This window comes from Sardina pilchardus, chromosome 4 (genome assembly GCF_963854185.1).
Source record: "Sardina pilchardus chromosome 4, fSarPil1.1, whole genome shotgun sequence".
Classification (NCBI taxonomy): domain Eukaryota; kingdom Metazoa; phylum Chordata; class Actinopteri; order Clupeiformes; family Clupeidae; genus Sardina; species Sardina pilchardus.
Genome location: NC_084997.1, coordinates 19643283 through 19665924, shown reverse-complemented (window position 1 = coordinate 19665924; position 22642 = coordinate 19643283). Strand labels below are relative to the sequence as shown.

The 22642-nt window shown below is 44.6% G+C and overlaps 1 protein-coding gene across 4 annotated transcripts in view; it reads left to right on the top strand.

Moving 5' to 3' along the window:
* The window catches only part of gdap2 (ganglioside induced differentiation associated protein 2), a 29850-nt gene extending 9754 nt beyond the window's left edge, over positions 1 to 20096 (top strand). For 2 of the 4 annotated variants that reach the window (XM_062534457.1, XM_062534456.1), the window contains exons 8-15: positions 2327 to 2362; positions 3013 to 3163; positions 4120 to 4196; positions 5553 to 5629; positions 5765 to 5904; positions 8692 to 8746; positions 10286 to 10429; positions 18226 to 20096. In XM_062534457.1, coding sequence (XP_062390441.1) covers positions 2327 to 2362; positions 3013 to 3163; positions 4120 to 4196; positions 5553 to 5629; positions 5765 to 5904; positions 8692 to 8746; positions 10286 to 10429; positions 18226 to 18267 — 722 coding nt within the window. In that variant the 3' untranslated portion in view covers positions 18268 to 20096. Of the gene's footprint in view, positions 1 to 2326; positions 2363 to 3012; positions 3164 to 4119; positions 4197 to 5552; positions 5630 to 5764; positions 5905 to 8691; positions 8747 to 10285; positions 10441 to 18225 lie in introns of all 4 variants that reach the window. The other 2 variants (XM_062534458.1, XM_062534459.1) reach the window with 2 other exon arrangements.
* The last annotated feature ends 2546 nt before the right edge of the window (positions 20097 to 22642 follow it).

Here is a 22642-nt window from a genome sequence, read left to right as displayed (position 1 = left end):
TCAGATTGGCAAGCCAAGCGAAAACAGAACGCGCAAATGTTCGAACGGTTGTGCCTCTCGCTCCGCTTTAACCCTCTCTGGCTACACCTTTGGCTACATGTGCAAACTGTGATGTGTCTTGGCAGACCACCTGTGAACGGATCACCCAAGAAACACAAATGTGAACGGGCCCTAAATGGCCCATCTTGAGCGGGCTGTGTGGAAGTGTGTGAGACCACAGGACACGAAAACTGTGTCGCGAGAGCAAATGTGTGTGCACACGTGTGAATGTGTCTGTTCTTTGGATATTGTGTGTGTGTGAGAATGTGTGCGTGTGCATGTGTACGCACATTTGGTGTGTGACTCACCTAGAGCTTTGGTGGATTGCATGCAGTTCATTCGGACCTGGTCAAAGGTTGAAAAAATTGTTTCAAGGTCTCACACAATATCTTTCCACTTTAAAAATGCGTGCAAACACATGCATTGTGAAATGATTCTGATGTGGTGATGTGAGCGCAGATGTTAGTGCGAACAAGATGTCCTGTGTGTGTGTGTGTGTGTGTGTGTGTGTGCGCATGCACGTTGTGACTCGTGCCTGCTTGTGCATGCAGATATGCTTTTGTGTGCATACGTACTGTACGTACATTTGTGTGCACGCAATGGCCACCGCCACCGCCACCCCTGCTCCAGCTCGACCCCAGACACATTGGGCTGTTGTCCATGTTGTGCACGCTTGTGTGTGGAGACTGTGGCTGCCGAGCTCCAGGGGTCGGTCCAACTCAAACAAACAGCGGCCGGCCCGGCGCCCAAGCCAAACAAACACAGCCTGACTTTCCCGCTCGACGCTGGATGCTCCATCGCCGGGGTGACCCCAGGCCTGGGCCGAGCACAGCCACTCCTCACCAGCACCCGCCTCACTGGGCTGGCAGGCCTGGGGCCTGGGGTCTGGTCATCTCGCATGGGTCGGACACCTGAAGCAAGGGGGAGGTGGGAGAAGTGGAGAAGAAGGGTATGAAGGGGTAAGATGGAGGAAAGGAGAGGGTGTAAAAAAGATGGAGATGGGATAAGCAGCATGGCCATCCTCCGGTGTGGGGGGGGGGGGGGCAATCCTGACCAGACACGTGGAGAGGAGGGAGAGAGAACGAGGCGAAGAGAGATACGATGGAGAGACATTAATGTAGATAGAGAGGCATGGAGTTTCCCAAGGAGAGAGAGAGAGAGAGAGGGAACAGAGAAAAGAGATGGATGGTTGGAGGACAGAGGGAGGAAAGATTGATGGATGATGAGGATAGAATGATGGAGGCACAAATGAGAGAGGGATGAAGACGGAGGAGAAAGGAGGTGTAGAGTGGACACAAATAAGAGAGGGATGAAGACAGAGGAGATAGGAGGTGTAGAGTGATGGATGCAAATGAAAGAATGATGAAGACTGAGGAGAAAGGAGGTATAGAGTGGACACATGAGAGAGGGTTGAAGATGGAGGAGAAAGGAGGAGTAGAGTGACGGAGGAGAAAGGAGGTGTAAAGTGATGCTGAACGGAGAGAAGAGGTGATGAGGGGAAACGGAACAGAACAGAAGGCTCTGGGATGCAGAGTCCAGCTGTGGTCCTGATGTGACCTACTCACCAGGCAACCGCCGAGTTCCTGCTTCCTATGGACAGATTAGCTGGATGCTAATGAAAGGCTTTCAACCAGACACACACACACCCACACACACACACACACACACACACACACATACATATACTGTACACACACACACACACACACACACCAGAGGCCAAGTGGTTGGCCTGAAGCCTTGTTTGTATTGGAGGACTGAGGAGTGGTCACTGGAGTGCTGTGATGTCTGCTCCTTCTCCTGCTCTGCCAGCGTCCGTTGCGTTTGTTTATAATTTCGTCCTCTTCTGAGGAGCGCATGCTTGACCTCACGACTTGGCTTCAGAAGCGCTCTGTTTACAGCTCGCTCTTTTAGCGCAGCGGGACGCACACCAGCGCCTCGTCTCGTGTCACGCCGATGTGGCCGATCGTCGGGGTGTGTTTACTGTAGGCTTGCATCTCTGCGTGAGAGGACGTACAGGGATGGCTTCAATTCAAGTGGTCAAGTTAGGACACAAGTCCTGTTGTGCATGCGTGTTTTCACGGAGAGAAAGAGGAAGTGTGTTTCTGTGCGCGAGAAGGACCGATAGCGTGTGTGTGTGTTTGTGTGCTTGTTTGTTTGCAGTGGAGACTGTGTGTGTGTGTGTGTGTGTGTGTGTGTGTGTGTGTGTGTGACGCGTGTGTGCATGTCTTGTGAAGTTGAGTTCGGGTGACTAGTGTTCTCTCCCCTTCCCTTCCTCTGTGCATAGCTGCGCCCAGGCCTGGAGAGACTTCACAGCCTCACGGTCAGTCCTGATGCTACCGAGTGTGTGTGTGAGCGTGTATGCATGTGTGTGAGTGGGCTTTTTACCAATCACCTCCACAGATGGCTGGCCTCTGTTCAGACGAACTGATCTGACCGAGCGATGTGACGTGACATGTCCTCTCCTCTCCTCTCCTCTCCTCCCCCCTTCAGGCGGGGTTTCGTGATTGCAGGACCTCTGCCGGCCAGCTGAGTTCATCTTAGATGGCTCAGGGGGGAGGATGACTGTTCAGGCCGCTGTTTTTTATTTATGTATTTTTTGTAAAGGTTGACATGGGCTGGCGTTGTCCTCAAATTGAGGAGCAAGATAATCACTCTCAGAAGTGTAATTGCGTGTCCGTCTGTGTGTGTGAGTGCGTGCGTGTGTGTGGGGGGGGATGACAGATGCATGATTAATTCATTATATTTGGTTGCTTCTTTGAGTGTCACATGATTATGCTGGTGAGAGAGACGTCATGAGGCTCATAAGTCCTTCTGAAATGAGGGTGTGTTTGGGTGGGAGGGAGAGAGAAAGAAAGTGAAGTGAAGTGTGTGCGTGTGTGTGTGTGAGTGTGTGCATGTACGTAAGCAAGAAGATGATGGAGGTTAAGAAAGGTAGAGCTAAATGTGTGTGTGTGTGTTTGCCCTGTTCAGACGATTCGGAGGACGACAGCCTGGAGCTGGACTTGGGGCTGGTGGGGACGCACGCGTTCGCGCGTATGGAGGGGGACGTGGACAAACAGCGCAAGCTCATCCTGCAGGGCCAGATGTCTGACGCCGCACTACAGAAACAACACCAGAGAAAGTAACGGCTGCCTTCACTTACCTCAGATAACACGTGTACACACACACACACACACACACACACACACACACACACACACACACACACACACACACACACACACACACTCATTCCCTTGCTCTTATTCTCATTCTCTCAATTACATGCACTTTAATGTATGACCCCACTCACTCTTTCACTTAGTCACACACCACCTCACTTACTCACTCTCGTCACGTACATTAAACACACACACACACACACACACACACACACACACTCACTCACTCACTCACTCACTCACTCACTCACTCACTCACTCACTCACTCACTCACTCACTCACTCACTCACTCACTCACTCACTCACTCACTCACTCACTCACTCACTCACTCACTCACTCACTCACTCACTCACTCACTCACTCACTCACTCACTCACAGTCACAGTCACAGATTCTCCCGCTCCACTGCTAACGTGTTTACCCACACAGACACATTTTCACTCCCACTTTCAGACATTTAAAATCAATCTTCACAGTAATTTACGCAACAACAACAAAAAAAATAAATAAAATGTGATGCCTGCGGAGAGGGAGAGGCTGTTATTCCAACACTGGTACTATTCAATTTATATTCCCAAATGAATTCATATGTATATGATATGGCTGCTTGATGTCAGTTGGAGAAAATGATTGCGTTATTCGGCTAAATCAGATGAGATTATTTCCTCCCCTGTTGTTATGGCATCACTTCTCATTTACTCTCTTCACACTTCATGGCACTTTATATGACGCCAGAGTCATCAGAGATATTACATAGTCTATCAACACTATTTTATGAAGCGGTCTTTAATTGAGTGAAGTTGAATATAAAACATGTTTATTACATCTCCTTTTCTTTCTCTCGCTCTCTTTCTCTTCCTCTTCCTTTCTCTTTCTATTTCTCTTTCTCTCTTTCTGTCTATCTCTCTCTTTAGTTATAACCGCTGGCTATGCAGGGCGCGATCAGAGGACTTGTCAGACATAGCAGCACTGAAAGCCTTATACCAGACAGGTGGGTAGTGTATGCTCTTCCTTCAAAGCTTGGAAGTGTTACACGTAGCCTAACATAGCCATCACTAAAGGTGCGTCTATTCAATTGTAGACTAAATTATTATTATTATTATTATTATTTTATTATTTAGACCCCACAGAGATGAAATCATGACTCGAACCCTGCCTTTATGTATTTGTGTTTTTGAGGTGTATTTTGAAGGACCGGGTTTACTGTGGTTCTGTCAGAAGTACACATATACACACTTCACACTTTGCCCTGCTTTTTGAGAGTTCAAGAAGATGTTTGGATTTTGCGTGTGTCTGTGCGCGTGTGCTTTTTGTTTTTGTGTGAATATGTGTGTTTTGAGGACAAAGGCTATCCCAGTCTTGTTAGAAGCAAGTGCTGCAGCTGGCTCGTCTGCTGTGTCCAGTGACTTGCTGTGTGACCCTTGACCCTGTTGTTTGTCACATCTTCCTGGATGCTAACGCTAGCCCTCCACATGTCCCCAACGGTCATCCCTCTTGGCTAATAACAACCAGCTCGGATTTCAACACGCCACACTGCATGACACACACATTTACCAAACAACCCCCCCCCCCCCCCCAGCAGCAAATATAGGCTTCTACTCTAGGTCATCTCTGGGATTCAGTCTCATACCAGGTCAAACCTCAATAACATGTTTGGCTGTTTGTGAGAAAGAGCAGTGCCGCGAACAGCTGCCTTGACTACCTGGCAAAAGTGTTATGTGTGTGGTTGGCCTACAGGGGGCAGACTTGTCTCTGGTCCTGATGGCCGTCCCTTTGCAAATAAAAGGGTTCCTTGGCAGCATATCACACATCTCTAAACATTCCTCTGCTCAAAATCTAATTTTGCTCCTCAAGTGGACCTTTTGGGACTAAAGAGGGCATAAATGATCTAAACCAGATTTAGTACTGCAGAAGTTTAGACATAATTACTTAGAAGTGTGTGTATGTGTGTGTATTCGTGTTTGAGAGAGTGAGTGTTTGACAGAGCAAGAGAGGTTGTATCAGTGAGTCTTGAGTGTGTCTGAATTTGTGTGTGAATGCCTGACAGAGAGAGCGTAAGAGACTGTGTGAGCGTCTGCCAGTGCTAAGGTCAATTCAGTTTGCGTCGAGATTCAATTTACCAGATGAAGGTGCTTTCTGCTCTCTTAAGCTGACTGAGAATGAAACAGTTGTTTCTAGTTGTCCTGAAAAGTGTGTGTGTGTGTGTGTGTGTGTGTGTGTGTGTGTGTGTGTGTGTGTGTGTGTGTGTGTGTGTGTGTGTGTGTGTGTGTGTGTGTGTGTGTGTGTGTGTGTGTGTGTGTGTGTGTGTGTGTGTGTGTGTGTGTGTGTGTGTGTGTGTGTGTGCTAGGCGTTGACATGTGCGGCAGGACAGTGATGGTGATTGTGGGACGGAACATCCCAGTGACCCTCATTGACATAGAGAAGGTAACAAACACATGGACACTCACAAAACAACACGTTTTGGTCTTCATCCCTTCATATGCATCACAGTGGGAATATAGCAGCAAATCAATTGAAAGGTCTCATTTTGCTGTGTGTGTGTTGCTCTGTCCCTTTCAGGCCCTGTTGTACTTCATCCATGTGATGGACCACATCACGGTGAAGGAGTACGTGATGGTGTACTTCCACACGCTGACTGGCGAGCACAACCACTTGGAATCCGACTTCCTGAAGAAGCTCCACGACATCGTGGACTCAAAGTGAGTTGCTAATTAGAGAGCCCAGTCTCTCTCCCCTCCGTCAACTCCTCGTACATCTCTCCCTCAGCCAGCTGTAGGCTTGTCAGGCGTCAAGAGATGAATTGAGTAAAATCGTGCTTGAGCTAACCATCCCGGCTGTCGATTAGATTTAACCAGACAGCGTTGACCTTGTTGTCCTGTCTAAGACAGTTTGTACTGCAAGGAGTTCCAAGGCCCTTGACGAATTGTGCCGACGAGTATTGTGTTTCCCTATTCACATACCTGTGCTCACCCTTAAGTTTCTGGCGAGTTCTAAACTCCAAATCGATGCTTTCAACCACATCCAAGGATCCGTCGCTTTTTTTTCCTCTGCGTGGAATAACTGAAAGGGAATACGTTTTTTTACCTGCCATTGCTTTGGAAAATTGGAATTAGTCTTGGCCTCAAATCCTTCAAAAAAACAGCGTGGGTGGAGTGTGTTGGCTTTCGACGCACCACACCTCGACTCGGAGCCAGGCGTCCCCCCCGAAACATGCGTCCGTGTCCTCCTCGCATGCGGGGGCCAAACGTTATTTCTGTTTCAGGGGGCAGCGGAATAACAATAGAAAGCAGTCATGGCACGGTGGTAATTACGAGCGAATGAGCTAACCGCCGCTGGCCGACCGCTGCGAACGATGTGTTACGGAGAAGTGAGTTGGCCCAGAGCCCCCTTCTGTGCCTGTCAGACAGGGGAGACAAGCTGCTGGCGAGAGAGAGAGAGAGAGAGATCCTGTAGGCCCCTGTGTTGAGTAAGGACCCCCCCCCCCTCCCCCTCCCCCCTTGGCACCAGGTCGCCCCTTCCCTGGCCAGAGGTGAGTTTGATCGGCCGTTTAAAAAAGTCAAAACGCAGCACGATGAGGTCAACATTGCTGCCGCATCTTGTCGGTGGGGCGAGACGAGAAGAAGGGGAAAAAACTATTGTTGGGGTTGAACCCGTGGCCTCCAGACGCCCACTCCTGAGTGTTGCGCGGGGGCTGAGAGACAATAGAGTCTCGTGGGGCTCGCAGGCTAACAGAGGCTGCTGGGGAAACCCAGCTTTAGAGAGGCAAAGTCCTTCCATTCGTTTTTTTGTTCCAACTATTCATTAAATCAGATGATTATAAGTAGGTAAGTGGGTAGATGAGCTAATTAGTGAAATCACCTGCACCGAAGAGCTCAGATGTCGATACCCAGGACCTAGAGGGATCCCCAGGCGCCCAGAGAGGAGTCGTGAGGAGATCTGGGTATCAACCATGCCTTGGAGGAGAGAGAGAGAGAGAGGGGACAGAGCGCCTGTTCATTCTGGGACAGGATGTGTGGTCAGAGATGAAGGGGCTGGGATGTGATGCCGAATCTGAATTTGGGTCCACGACTGCGAGTCATTTGAATCTAACGGAGTCCGAGTAGGAGAAGGAGCTAGGGCTGTGCAATTGATCGAATTAATCGATTAATCGAGATTATGACTTCCAACAATTATGAAAATAACATACTGGTAATCAGAATATAATGATTATTTTGCTGCAGTCAGTTTCATAGCAATGCTCTGCTTTTGTCTTAAGTTGATCTTTTATACATGTATTTTTTTTCCTGTTAGATTAGATTTCAAATTCAATAAAAAAAAAAATATATATATATATATATATATATATATATATATATTATGGATAATGGTTCCAAAATCACTGAGTAATCACGTTTAATGATCGTGATCTCAATATGGAGCAAAATAATCGCGCTAATGATTTTTACGGTAATGAAGCAGCCCTAGTGGGAGTCGCGTCATAAGGAGTAGCTCCTCAACGTGCCTGGACTCCATGATGGACGAGGGGATGTGCTTGAACAGCCCTAAATTCAAATGAGCCCCAGGAGCGCCTCCTTGAAGCGTCTTGATGGACCATGAAAAATGGCGAGCCGAGGTCCCATGCCGCGGGTGTCTTAAACCTGTGTCTCCCAAACTTGTTTGTGTTGTAGTACGTCATCCATGTCAGGGCGTTGTTAAAAAAAAATGTTTGTAGTGTACATGGCTTTGGCCAAGACAACCTCCCCATGGACCTTACGTCACCAGGCAACATAATAGAATCAGTCCACTCTCTCGTGTTGGAGGGGGGAGGTTAGAAAACATGCTCTGAGTTATTTTTTTAAAAAAAGCCTTTTTTTTAGGCTATTCGATCGGAGCCTATCCACGACCGATTATGTCTGTTTAGTCACGGGGCAGTACACCTGGCTTACATTTTCAACCGAGCCGGCGATATGGATTAACGGCATTCTAACTCACCGGAGGCGTCGTGACATCACGCAACGCGTGCCCGGCACCGCACGGAGACCGCAGCCGGTCAGCGGTGAGCGCCAGCGCGGTCGAGAGCAGGGGCTGGTCACGGCCGGTCGTGGGAAAGGGGAGACCGTTGATGAATGCGTCCCTTGCACGCTGTAAACCCGCCCAGGCTTTTGGACGGGCCTGGAGGTAATTTCTGCTTCAAGTGTGTGTTTTGGACGGGATCGGGGGGCCTTTTGGACCGGCGGGTTGGCTTTCGGGGATGCTTTTTGGACCGATTTCATGGACATTTAGTTGTGCTCTGAATGTGCCCTTTTTTGTTTTTGCTATGATAGCGTTGTTTCCATCTCCCTGTCAAACTTTGATTTGTTTATTGTTTTTGTTAATAAAACGGCAACTACATGGTATCCCAGAGAGATACTCGTGTGTTTGTTTGCTAAGACATACAAAAAACATACCAAAACCGATTGCTCACCAAACACTTACTCACACTGTTCCCTCCTTTACTGCTTTTGCAGATTCAAGAAGAACTTGAAGGCCTTCTACTTCGTCCACCCCACGTTCCGCTCCAAGGTGAGCTGACCATCAAGCAGTTACCTGTGCCTGTGCCTCTGTATTCAGGACTGGGTCGTTTCATACTGTCGTGTCTGTTGTGGTCCAGTGTGTGTGTGTGTGTGTGTTTGTGTGTGTGGGCGGGCGGGCATTCAGAGTACTTTTTAATTACTGTTTTGCTGTCCTGCTGCAGTTTTTTTCCTAATCCCCTGAGGAAAAACATCAAGGAAAATAACAGTGAGCATCTTTTAGGAGACCCCACTGTGGATTTAAATCGCTATCACACCTCTGGCTAAGTTGATTATGCAGTGGAGAAATTAACATAGAGTCTGGTAGACTGTGGGGGCATCTTGAGTAATGAAAACACAGGGAAAAAACATGAAAACTAAGACTCTCTCTCAGTCATTCACTCTGATCTATTTTTTTGCTCGTACAACATATAATAATAGTAGTTCATATAAGCCTCATATTTTTCAAAAGGAAAAAGGAAACAAAAGAAAGAATTCTGACATAATTAGGCGCCATATAATGAACGCTCTGAATTCAGGAGGGAGATCCTACAGTACTGTGGCTCTTCCCCCCTCTTACAGGTGTGCGTGGTGTTCAGGCATCATTGCTCAGTAGTTACAGTAAACCTCTCAAATGACTGTGTGGCTTTGGATGGTTTTTCAGGGTTCACTCCAAAGCATGTGTGCGTGTGCGTGTGCGTGTGCGTGTGCGTGTGCGCGTGCGCGTGTGCTTGTGTGTGTGTGTGTTATTTGTCTGTAACCACACTCCACCCCCACCCCAATCCCTTAAGGAAAGTTTTAAAGCTGTTGGAGAATCTTGGGTCGACCTTGTAGTCGCACAAAAATAGTGCTGAGTAAAAAAAAAACCTTAAAATAATAAAAGGTCCAATTTTAGAGCAGTCGTAAAACTGATTATATTGTTAGTCTCATCAAACAATGCCTTTTGCCCCCTCTTAGCCTATTGTAATGGGTTTTGCCCTACATTTATTTCGCCATTGTCTTCTATTTTCACCATCTTCAGATACTTGGGGTGTTTCTAGGTTTTTATGTCTAACCATAGGGCTACACGATTTGGAGAGAATATCTAATTGCAATTTTTCTGACCGATATTGCTACTCCTGATTGGTGAACATGCCTAGTGCATGAGAAACATACTGTAGTGCTGAATAATGAACTTCACTGTCTGTCACAGAAGAAGGATGACCTGAATATAAAAAAAAAATGTGGCCAAATTAATTGTAGCCCTTGCGATTAGATAATTATATTGGTTGATATTGTGATTACGACTGCAATTACTGTAATGTGCAGCCTCTATCTAATATATAACAGGTACAGTATGTCTCTTCCACCCTCAAAAGGCAACAATCTCATTTTTGGATATCTGTTGTCACAATTGAGAGAAGATTAAAAACTCCTATTTAACCGCATTGCATCACTTAATGGGAACGTTGTCCGCTCCCAATTGTGATTTTTGTTTTACTTGAAAATGTCAGTTAAGTTTTGCGTAAAGCTGTGATGGAGACCTGACTTGTGTTCTCCCTACCTGTAACAGGTATCCACCTGGTTCTTCACCACCTTCAGTGTGACGGGCATGAAGGAGAAGGTGCATCACATGGATACCCTGCAGCAGCTCTTCACCTGCATCCTCCCCGAGCAGATCGACATCCCACCCTTCGTGCTGGAGTACGATGCCAGGGTGGGTCTATTGTCAGTAGCCACGAATCAGTTGAAATCGACAAACGTCTTAATTTGGGCATGTCCCTGTTTGACCTGTTGTAGTTTTAGCATGCATCTGATTAGAAGGTATCAGAGTCGGCACTCTAGCTCTGGTCCGATCTGAGTGAACTTCTAGCATGTCATACATTTTTTTCTTTTGTCATGCAGTGTGCACAGTCAAGCATATAGTGTGAGCAAAGCAATCGGATTTGATTGGAATGTGCAGTGAGTTATGTATGTATATCGTATAGAATTATTCTGTATTGGAATTCTATTGTTTGCGACTGGAAAAAAAGTCTGGAAATCTGCCTTACAAAACGAAAAGGACTCACATCCAGTGTCTAAAGTGGGATTTGGCAGATGGGGGAACCCTGAAATCCAGTGTCAGTGCAACGGGGAAAAATGACTCACCGTTGGACAACATGTCTTTATTTGACAAGTATTGCTAGTGTCTTCGTCACCTCTGTCAGTCAAAATAAAAAAATATAATCAAAATCGAAAAAAAAACCCAATTTGAAAGCACTCGTAAAACTGTTTTTATGATTGGTCTCATCAAACAATGTATTTTGCCCCCTCTTAGCCTATTGTAATGGGTTTTGCCCTAAGTTTATTTTGCCACTGTCTTCTATGGTCTTCTATTTTCACCATCTTCAGTTACTTGGGGTGTCTCTAGGTTTTTATGTCTAACTGTAGGGCTGCATGATTTGGAGAAAATATCTCATTTAAACTTTTCTGACCGATATTGCATTTGCTATTTGCAATGGGATTTTTTTTGAAAGTCAGGATTCAGTTCAATTCTCAGAATGGTTCTTTAAGTAATGCTACTTCTGATTGGTGAACATACCTAGTGCATGAGATGCAAAGCAAAAATGTCCTCATATCCAGTGGTTAAAGTGGGATTTGGCACATGGGGAAACCTTGAAATCCAGTGTCGGTGCAACAGGGAAAAATGACTCACTGTTGGACATGTTCAGTATCGTGGTGTAGCAATATAGTGTCTTGGTCACCTCTGTTAGTCAAAATAGCTTCCATATTGATTTGTACCAGGGGTGTGAATAGAATAGGGGCATGTTCCCCGATAAGAAAATTGTGCATATTTTAACATTTGAATGCATCAATCTGGTGCAGTTTGAAAAGAAATTCAGAAGTTAGACTTGCTTATTTTTTATCTAAGGGATGAACATATTTGTGCTGTAGCGTAAACTGTTTTGCACTCCTTGACATTATGCAGAAGTGGTCACCTGTGTTGTTCAGCTAGTTAATGGAAGATAAATATTTTTCATTTTTGACTAGCCATATCTGGGAAACTGTTATTTCTTTTTCCCTTCATATTTTTTTACATTAATGTCACTAGGAAGCATGCCAGAAGAAATATAGTAGTGTCTGTTTAGGCAGGATTTTCTGGAATCTGGTAATATAAGAACCATGATGGTGGGATACTCTGTGGCTAAACAATTTACAAAAATGTGCGGAGGCTACTGACATAAATAGTTTACATTTAAGCCCTAAGTTGGAGACCATTTAGAACATGTTAATATTGGATTCCTCAGGAATGATTATTGTACAGAGGCATGCTTTATGTCCTCATATTCTGGCCCACTTTAACCCCCTGCTCATCAAGGAAAGATCACAGTGCAAGCACAGTACTTCCCAGTTCACAAAGTACTCGGACTGTAGGAGGGTCAGTCTACGTCCCCCTTGGGCCCTCTTGGCCCAAGACTGTGACACCAGGGTGAGTTCCCTTGACCCCTTACAAAGCTGAAACGTCTTCAGATCACAAATAGATTTTCACAAAGTGCTCAGCGTGTAGGAGGATGAATCAATAACCCTGCCTTAGTCCAAGAGTGACCGCATAGTGAGTGGGTCCTCCGATAACAAACATATTCTCCTAAAGTCCTAAACCTATCGTAGAGTTGGGGGAGTAATCTACATCCCACCCTTGGTCCAAGAATATGACCCCAGGGTTAGTTCCCCTGGCCACTTGTAAACAATAAGATCCTCACATTACGGTACAGGCCTGCTGTCAGTTGAAGAGCGGGTCAAAGGCTCAAAGGTCACCTCCAAAGGGACCACCTCAACAGTCATTGTAGTGTCTGTGATCTACAGGTATTGCTGGGGTGGCTCTGCATGTGGGGCCAGATCTGGAATGTTCGTTCACCCTGTCCATAACTCATAATGGCTCGTAATCAGAGAGGGTTAAAGCGGAGTAATGATCTTTGTCGTAGCGGTTTTCAGAGCAAAGCAATCCTGGGTTAGAGTCCAGGGGAACGCACACATAGGCTGATGAAAATTAGTGTCTGGACTGTCAGTCGCTTCAGCTAAAAGTATCTGCGAAACAAGTCATGGGTAAATGTGAAGAAATATAGCCTCACCTCAGTGTTGATTGATTGGATTATATTAAGAGTTGGTTGTATTTTATCAGCTAGTAGAGGATGATCAATCTGCATTCCTCCTTTCGTCCCAGAGCACAATGTACAGTACATTGTTCTGTACATTGTTCACAAGACTTGTTCCTATAAACAAGTCTTCAAATGACAAATATGCTCCAGTACTTTTCATGTTTAGACGACAGGAGCTTCAGCCTACCCTGTGCCTTCAGAGTGTTGGAAGACTTTCCTGTAGGCTGCATATCATAGTGTCGATGGCCACTTCTTCAGTCAAGTCAAGCTTGCTGTCCGCATCCAAATCATGTGGCATCCAGAGACGACAGAGAGCTGCTGTAGTGTTCAATCTAATGCCACACAACACGTCTTTTTGTTTTGAGGCAATTACCTCGGCCTATGGCTTGAAAGACCTGCCTTAGACACCAGCAATGTTTGCCTCAATAACACAAAGTTTGTGTCCCGCATGTGTCACACTTTTCGAAAATCCCTTGATCTTAACGTCTAACGAGATCAGGCGGAGTCCCAATTAGAGCCTGTTGCTAAACCCAAATCAGAGGATAGTACCTTGTGGGGTCAACAGTGCTGATAAGATAAAGCAGAGCTGAATGTCTGGAAAGCTGGAGCACAATGGGGGATGATGTTTGTTTTCTGTTTTTCTTGGGATCAGCTGTTTTTCCTCCTTTTTGTTTTTTCAGCTGAGTGCTCACTCATGACTTGAAGCTGTCCTTTCTCTCTCTCTCTCTCTCTTTCTCTCCCTCCCTCTCCTTTTTTCATCTTTCCTTCAAGGCTCTGTCATGAATCCTGCTGCTCTGAAAGCTACATTAGAGTTAGGCATTAACAGACACATCCTGTTGTAGATCAGATTCCTCGTGGTTGGTTCTGTTTTTGTTACTGTGTGATATTTTATGCTACAGGTTTGAAAAGAAGTGGAGAAAAAAACCCTCTATTTCTATCTCTCTCTCAGGGATACTTCAAAGGCATTTATTGTTAGTAGTAATTTTCTGCAAATTCCCCAGCGTCAACATTTCAAGCAGGGCAGGACGCAATCGCCATGGCAATTTTTCTCAATTTATTTTAATAGGCCTTATATCCCTGCTTGAAATCTGAGTGATTTTCTTATTTTAACCTAACCATTGGGGGCGTTTTTAGCCTTTTTTTTTTTCCGGAAGAGTTGCTGTACGGCAACCAAGGACAACATCCCAGAGACGCCAGTGAAAGGACGTCTAAATGAGGGTTTTAGGGTCTTAAAAAAGGACCAATAAGTGTGGTTCAGACTTGGTCGCACAAGTTTGTCGTTTAAAAATAGCCCCTAGGCACCACTGCACTTTCGTTGAGGGAGGCATCGTGTGAACTCAAATAAAAATAAAGTGTCCCTTCTCGAAGTTTGGCTGCTTCAGTGTGCACCCGTGGAAAGTGCTGTTAATTAATTTCTTGAGAAAAATAAACTGTGACCACGGATTTTCAGTTGGTTAAAAACCCATAACTTTTGCTGACAAGGCAACTATTGCAGAACATCTTTCACTTGATGGAAGAACATTGTCTACATTGGAATTAATTTAAACTCCCCTAACCCTAAATTATATTTTGTTTTAGCATTCATCATGTCCCCTTGTGTTCAGTGGAACACTTGTCTGTCACCTTAGTCACCTAGTCATGGACAAACAGACTCCAAAACAAAGTTCCAACAATAAACAACACAAAACCATATGACCTCACTTAATTAAAGGATCCATCTTCCCAGATTTGGTTAGTGAAAGATATTAAACAATTGTTATCCAAAACGTTTCAGACTGATTTCATCCAGACCCATGTCCCACTTTTTCTTCTTTAACCGTGGTCTGGTTTCTCAAACTGTATCACTCTCTTACAGTTGCTTGGTTTGGCATGGACTTTGGCCTTCTGAGGGAGATTTGGTAGATTGGCTTTTAAGAGGGACTTCATCCAAGACTCTGCTTCTAGCCTCAGGCCCTAGAACAGAAGTGTGTGTGTGTGTGTGTGTGTGTGTGTGTGTGTGTGTGTGTGTGTGTGTGTGTGTGTGTGTGTGTGTGTGTGTGTGTGTGTGTGTGTGTGTGTGTGTGTGTGTGTGTGTGTGTGTGTGTGTGTGTGTGTGTGTGTGTGTGTGTGTGCTCTATAGACCAGGTGTTGGCCCTGTCCACATATCTGCGTGTCAGAGACAAGGCATGCAGGCCAGATTACACCAGTGTGTGTGTCTGCACTTCCATTATGATTAATATTCAGTGATTAAGACGATGTCCAGTTTTGCCAGGAAAGGTTGCTTTGTAATTCCAGAAACCTGCAGAAAGTTAGTTAGATTTTCATGTAAGAGAATAGTTTGACGTAAACATGGTCCCTTGCGAGGCCCTAGTCATTTGAATCACTCAGATAGACTTAGCACACGAGCGTCAAATTAATCAAAATGAGCATCAACCAGCCAGACACCCAGGGGCTCCAGTTCATGGCCATCCACAAGGCCTTAGTCACCATCCATGGGCTCCGCATATCAACGGTCCCAGTTGGTAGAAGGCAGTATGAGGAGTCATGATTAAAAACCTATTATTTAGTTTTAAAATTAAATTTCCCTTCATTTATTTGTATAGTGCGTTTCATACAAGATCTGTAATACAAGGTGTTTTACAGAGGAATGATAGACATATCAGATACGCTTGTGATTAATTAATTGGCCAAATGTCAAAACTGTAAAATGTAGTAAAACAAAGACATGGATAAAAGATTTAAGCAATGATGTGTTGAAAAATGCTAATCAAGGTAACACTCGAAACGATATATCTAAAAGATGCTTCTTCAGAGAATGAAAGTGCCACCATGTGTTGGCTCTTGCGGTGCCCTTAAACCAGGTGATTTCACATAGTGGCTCATCTACCTGGCTGGAATGAATGCATGTAAGGACTTTCTGAAGCCGGGTCTCCCACCTCTGCTGAAAGGCATACAAAAACCTTGTAAATGCCTCCAGCTACCCAGCTGGCACTGGTACAAAAGCATGCCAGCTTCTGTCTTTTCGGCAGTGTGGTTGGTGACCCATTTTTATTGAAGATGCAAACAACTTCTTTAAATACGCTACATCAGTGTGCTGCAGTGATATGTGCTCTTCTACAGCTTTCGGCACTTTCAGTTATTTAACTTAAAACGAAATAATTGGAAATGGCAATGTCTCACATCACTTTGGATAGTATTTTTTTTCCAACTCTGAGTTGCCTTGCAACACAATCGTGCAAATGTCCTTTCTGGTTATTCGCTGGACTGACGAATCGACGACCGAGCCACTGTCTCTGTCTCTCTGTCTCTGCAGTGTGGCATACCACTGCTTCTGATAGGCCTGCCTGCAGTCTCTTGGACCGTCATGGGTCCACAGTGATTGGGCTTGGACGTAGAACGTATTTATATCTATGGGTTGGACTCAACTCAAATGACCCGATGACCTGAGCTTTGGCCTGCACGGGAGAAAAGAACCCTTTGTTTGTGTGTGTGTGTGTGTGTGTGTGTGTGTGTGTGTGTGTGTGTGTGTGTGTGTGTGTGTGTGTGTGTGTGTGTGTGTGTGCATCTGTGTATGAGTGATTGAGTGAGGTATAGAAAGCATGGCAGAAGAGAAAAGAGGGTGAACCAGTGAGTGAGTGAGTGAATGATTGAATGAGTGACTGACAGAGAGAGAGACAGAGAGATGGACGCTTTGCTGTTGGGGCTCCATTTGGAGAAGAGCACTTTTGCTCCCCAGATGGCTGTTGTCTTTGGAGCGGCCCTCACCCACCCAGACGAGGACCAGGCCTGACTGAGGCTCTGCCATCTTCACCGCCTCTGTGTATCTGGTGGATTTATTTATGAACACCCCAGGAAGGCAAGCCAGTAACCTGTATTGTTCTTAGTCCTCAAATTGGCCAATATTGTAAGTCATTATTTTGTTGTACACAGAACTCAGAAAGAACCCTTGCGTGCCCACACTCTGACAGCTAACAATTTACTATTTTCGTCAGAAGCAGATGCGGATTTTGCAACTGGATAATCAGTACCGTGTGTGTGTGTGGGAAGGAGAACAGGTGACTGGAGAGTTTGTCCATCTCGGGCAGATGTGACTGCTGCCCCTCTCTCTCTGTCTCTCTCTCTCTCTCTCTCTCTCTCTCTCTCTCTCTCTCTCTCTCTCTCTTGCGCTCTCTCTCTCTCTCTCTCTCTCTCTCTCTCTCTCTCTCTCTCTCTCTCTCTCTCTCAGCTGTGACCGTATCTGTCCCCAGATGACTCCGGGGTCTGTCCTGTCCTCAATGGAAAAGTACTCCGAGCCGAGGTGCAGCCTTGACCTGCAAGCTTAGTTTCCACTGCGAGTGAAGTGATAAGGTGGTCGTGGTGTGTGTTGTGAGTTTAATGTGACCGCTCAGACGGAGAGCGCACACACACACACACACACATTCACACATTGTGAATTAAATCTCAGGAATAGAGAGCAGGGATTATCATGGTCTGCTTAAGGATCAGTTTTCACTGAAGGCCAATTATTTTGTTGTTGTTGTTTGCGTCCAGTCTTGCACCACATACTGCACCAAAGCTGAGGTGTGTGTTAGCATTATTGCACTTAGCAATAATAAGGTTAGGGAGGGTGCGTTTATGCTGCTCACCTTGATGAATGGTTAATATGCACTATATTGCCAAAAGTATTGGGTCGCTTGCCTTGACTCGCACATGAACTTAAGTGGCATCCCATTCTTAATCCATAGGGTTTAAATATGACGTTGGTCCAACCTTTGCGGCTATAACAGCGTCAACTCTCTGGGAAGGCTTTACATGAGGTTTAGTGTGTTAGTGGGATTTTTTTTTACCATTCTTCCAGAAGCGTATTTGTCAGGTCACACACTGCTGTTGGACAAGGAGACTGGCTCTCAGTCTCCGCTCTCATTCATCCCAAAGGTGTTCTATTGGGTTGAGGTCGGGGCTCTGTGTAGGCCAGTCAAGTTCATCCACACCAAACTCTGTCATCCATGTGTTTGTGGACCTTCCTTTGTGCACTGGTGCATAGTCATGTTGAAACAGGAAATGGCTATCCCTAAACTGTTCCCACAAACCATGTGGAAAACCTTCCCGGAAGAGTTGAAGCTGTTATAGCTGCAAAGAGTGGACTGACGTCATATTAAACCCTCTGGATTAAGAGTGGATGTGACTGAAGTTCATATACGAGTAAAGGCAGGTGACCCAATACGTTTGGCAGGTGACCCACCCAATACGTATACAGTATATGCACTTTATGGTCATTCAGACTATACACCAAACAGTGCACATTTGAACGAGACTCTGTTGCATTGGCTCACAACAATAGTAAAAATGTATGTTAAAAACTGCCTCAAACCAAGTGCTTGTCATTAACAAATAATGTGTATCTGCTCTACTTGTGCAGGTGAACGGCCCCTATCACACAACCCACCCCTCTGGTCTATGAAGCCTCTCGACCTTTCACCCCACCAACAAGGACCCCCGCTACACGCCACAGTGGACGTCACAATGTTCTCAGCGTACCTGAGCCAGCCAGGTGTCTCTTGACCTCCTAAGGACCTGAAGATGCTTAATGTCCTGTTTGATGAACCACCACGTCGCCCAAACCTATGGAGGACGTCAGTGGTTCTGTTTTCTGTTGAATTGCTGTTGTTGTCAAAGTTGTCTTTTCTTGAGAAGGAGGATATGGACTGAAACCAATCAGCTGGATCTCCACAAGGGGGTTGGTTAAGGGTGGGGTGGGGGGTAGGAGTCACTGCTGTGGTCCTCCAGTTGGTGGTCATGTGTAATAAGCACCACTGCCCTATCTTAAACTCTCAGAGCCTGTGAAGATGAAGGCCACTACACTTTGTGTGTGCGTTGTGTATGTGTGTGTGTGTGTGTGTGTGTGTGTGTGTCTGTGTGTGAGAGAGAGAGAGGGGGGCGGGGGTAGAAAGAGTATGATGTGTTTGCAGTAATCATACAAAGACTCACGAGCTTTGGATGGATGGAAGTTAATATGATCTGCCTATACGGTCAGAGCAAGATTGCATGGTATTTTCCAAGTAGCGTGGGAGGAACTTATTTCTGGTTTTTGGTTCAGTTTTTTCTTTGTTCTTTTTTTCCCCTTTTGCACACGTGTCCATCCCACACCCGTCACTCAACGCACCTTCACCTCATAGTTTTTAACAGCACTTCACCAGCACTGTATGTGGTCGTACTTTTAATTTAAACACACATACTGCTTTACCTGTCATACTGAGGACTTTACAGGAAAAACTGAAACAGTCGGTTCAAAACTGCGTTCTGTAGTACTCTATGCTTCTATGGTTATCCTTGGCTAATGCACACAGTTATCAAGATTGTATGGATCCTTTATGAAGTTTTTCAGATCTGCCTCACTTGATAGTCTTGAGTTTGCATTTTTGCCTTGTTTAAATGACACATTTTTAATGCTGTACGTGAATGATTATATTGTAGATTATTAGAGGTCTTATGACCTTACCACATGCAGACATTTCAACAGTTTTTTTCTCTTTTTTTGAGTTTTGTATTCATTACAGAAAGCAAAACCATTTTGTCACGTTTATTGCCTGTACTTTTCCATTGTATGTATTATATAAAATCAATTTAAACTTGAATGTAAACTAAGGTTTTTTTTTTTTTTTTAATCAAAGCAAGCATTTGAAGTACTCTCTCTGTGGCCTTAAGTTGCCCATTTGATGTCTCTTCGTATTATTTTTTTTAACGTTTGTTCCTACTTTTTTTTCATGTTAGAAATTCCATGGCTTGACTTTTTAAAATCATTGCAGTCTTGTGGTCACGTCCACTTTGTTTTTTCCAGCTTCTTGTTGTTTTTATAACTTTGTCTGGTTACTGAGTTTGATGCGTAATGGTACATGACTGCCAGTGTTTTTTGTTTTGTTTTGTTTTGTTTTGTTTTGTTTTATGTTTAGGTCTCTCTTTCACATTGTCGGACATCCAAAGACTAGCTGGTTACTGATATTCATATTGCTGTATCTCTGTGACTACAACACATAGAGAGACTGACTGATCCAAACCATTTAATCATTTTGCTGAAGAGTCAGCAACACTGCGCTGTCTACAACAAGCTTCAGATATCATACCCGTCGCCTGAGGACTGTTGCTTTTGTTGGGTCAGTAAAAAAGAAAGATACAGGAGACAGTTTTTTTTTTCTCGTCCCCCCAGTCTACATTCCGTGCCAGATGAACCAGTGGGGATGGTGAACGGACCAGGGAGCAGTAATTATTTAAATAAAATGTTTCCAAATTTGACCTTTTTTCACGTTTATTTTGTGTGTGTGTGTGTGTGTGTGTGTGTGTGTGTGTGTTTGTTCTCACAGACGTTTCTGTAATGAGTTTGAGTCACTTTTGGGCTCCGTTGTTTACCAAAATGACTTCAGATTACTTTAGGTCAGATGGCAGCATTCCATTTGTTTTTTTTTTTCCCTGGAGCGTACACACACACACACACACACACACACAGGCACGCACATGTATTACATTACATCAGTTTACAGTTCTCTATTTAATCCATTTTGAGTGAAGGCTAGTAGTGCCAGATCAAATGAATTTGAATAGTTTTCCTTGATTAGAACGGAACATCAGTTCCTTTCGCCATACTGTTGGATAGCTCTTCGGAGTCATTACTGATGTGGGAACCCACTTAGTGTTATGTTATGAGTTATGTGGGTTTGTACTTTGTACATTTCAGTAGAAATCTGTTTGAGTCAATAGCAGCCCTTGACCTTTCCATACTTCAGTACCTCCTCACATTATTTGGAAAAGTACAGATGACCACGATGTCAAATTGCTTTTACCCTGGAACTGTTGAGGGCACAACCATTCAGACACTAAGAGAGACATTACCCCCGTCTGTGATAATCATCGCCTCCATGCCAATTTCTAGGCTTGCACCTACTTCAGAAGGCACTGTTCCTACCTCTGTTGGGCTATCATCAAATGCTTGACCTCATCTGGGCATTATTTAATGAACCCCAAATAATGATCAGTTCTGTGGACTGAACATTGTGGCAGCTCTGTTAGTTACCTATTCAAATTGTGTCTGAAAACTGATTATAAATTGTGCTAATTGAGAGGGCACAGCTATTAATTGTCTTGGCATAATTGAATGCAACTGTATTTCAAGTCAAAACGGATTATGTCATGTGATAAGCACAGTATGGTCGCCGTGATCAGTCAGTGAGGGACCCCGGACAGGACAGCAGAGCAGAGGTAGGCTAATATGCAACAAGTGTGTGCGGAGCAGAGGGAGCCTGTCACATTTTCCACCCTTCTGTTCCGCCGAAAGGTCCGTCTGCTTCCAGGAACGAGTGGAGAAACCATAATTAATGTCATCCTTGAGCTCCATCCGTCTCATTTTACACAGCAGCGTTGGTAAGCTGCAGTATATAGACCAGTACTATTTCATAATCTTACATTTAATCCTTTGAGCATACATATTCTCTAGATCAAGGATGTAATCATAATACTTTGTTACCTCCCAATGTACAACAATGCTCAAAATTCCCAGGGGTAACACTTGATCAGTATTGTTAACTTGTATCATGGGAGGTCATACATGATCTCATGTAATCATGTAAACAATATTCAAATCAAAACAACTGCACCCAGACTAAGCTAAGATGTTGTTTAACTAGAGAAGTTTGTTTTTGCTCCTTTATTCGCCTCATGCCACCCTATTTCTGCCCCCCCCCCCCCCCTCTCTCTCTCAGGCTGCTCCGGATGCATTAGTTTACAGTACATGATCACATGGAACCATGATAATATAGCCACATAAAGGTTTTTGAATATTTGCTATTTGGCCACAATATTTGGACTTGTTTTCTCTATACAATGCACAGATTTATATTCATATAGATAGATATAGTCTTTATTGTCCTATAAGGATATTCTTCTTCACACGTCAATACATTCCATAAAAAAGACAGCAGCATTTGATATTCACATCACAGTCTCATACATATCACACATCACACATCACACATCACACATCACACATCACACATAACACACATCACACATCACACATCACATATAACATATAGCATATAACATAAACATATAATGTGACACCCACCATACACCCCCTCCCTTCTAGTTCCCCTCCCCCTCAACACAGTGTGGGGTGGGGACAGTGCAGACGACATAAGCACAAAAGAATAGAGGGGATGGATTATTGTCACCAGAGTTTGTTAAGTGCAGTCATGGCTGAGGGTACAAAACTTTTCGTAAAGTGCACTTTTTTCCAGTCCAGGGCTCTGTATCTGCGGCCAGATGGGAGTAGGGTGTAAAACTGGTTCAGGGGATGGTCAGGGCTGCTTGCCATGGTGCGGTGTGTGGTGGCTGTCTCCATATAATCATAATTACAGTTATGATTGCAATACTCTCAATAGCATGAGATGGAATGGCACACATACATTATTATTATTATCATTATTATTATTATTAGTAGTAGTAGTAGTATTACTATTACTACTACTATTATTATTATTATTATTATAGACATCTTTCTTTTTAAAAAAAAGAAACATATACATTCCCACCCCCCAAAGTGTAGCCTTGACCTAGATGGATAATGCACCAGTATACTGGAGAGCGACTTTTGATACCGTGGAAGTGATTTGAGCGCAAAGAGCAAACGAAGAGGAACCGGAATCGATCCTTCACAGACCCCGAGGTGTCAAGTCTCGGATTAAGCCGACTACAATGCTCCTGCGAGCCCTCTCCACCTCTACGCCTTTGCTTGAGCTTCAGCGTGAACTTTTGCAAGCGGCAGTGTATCTGATAAAAAAAAAAAA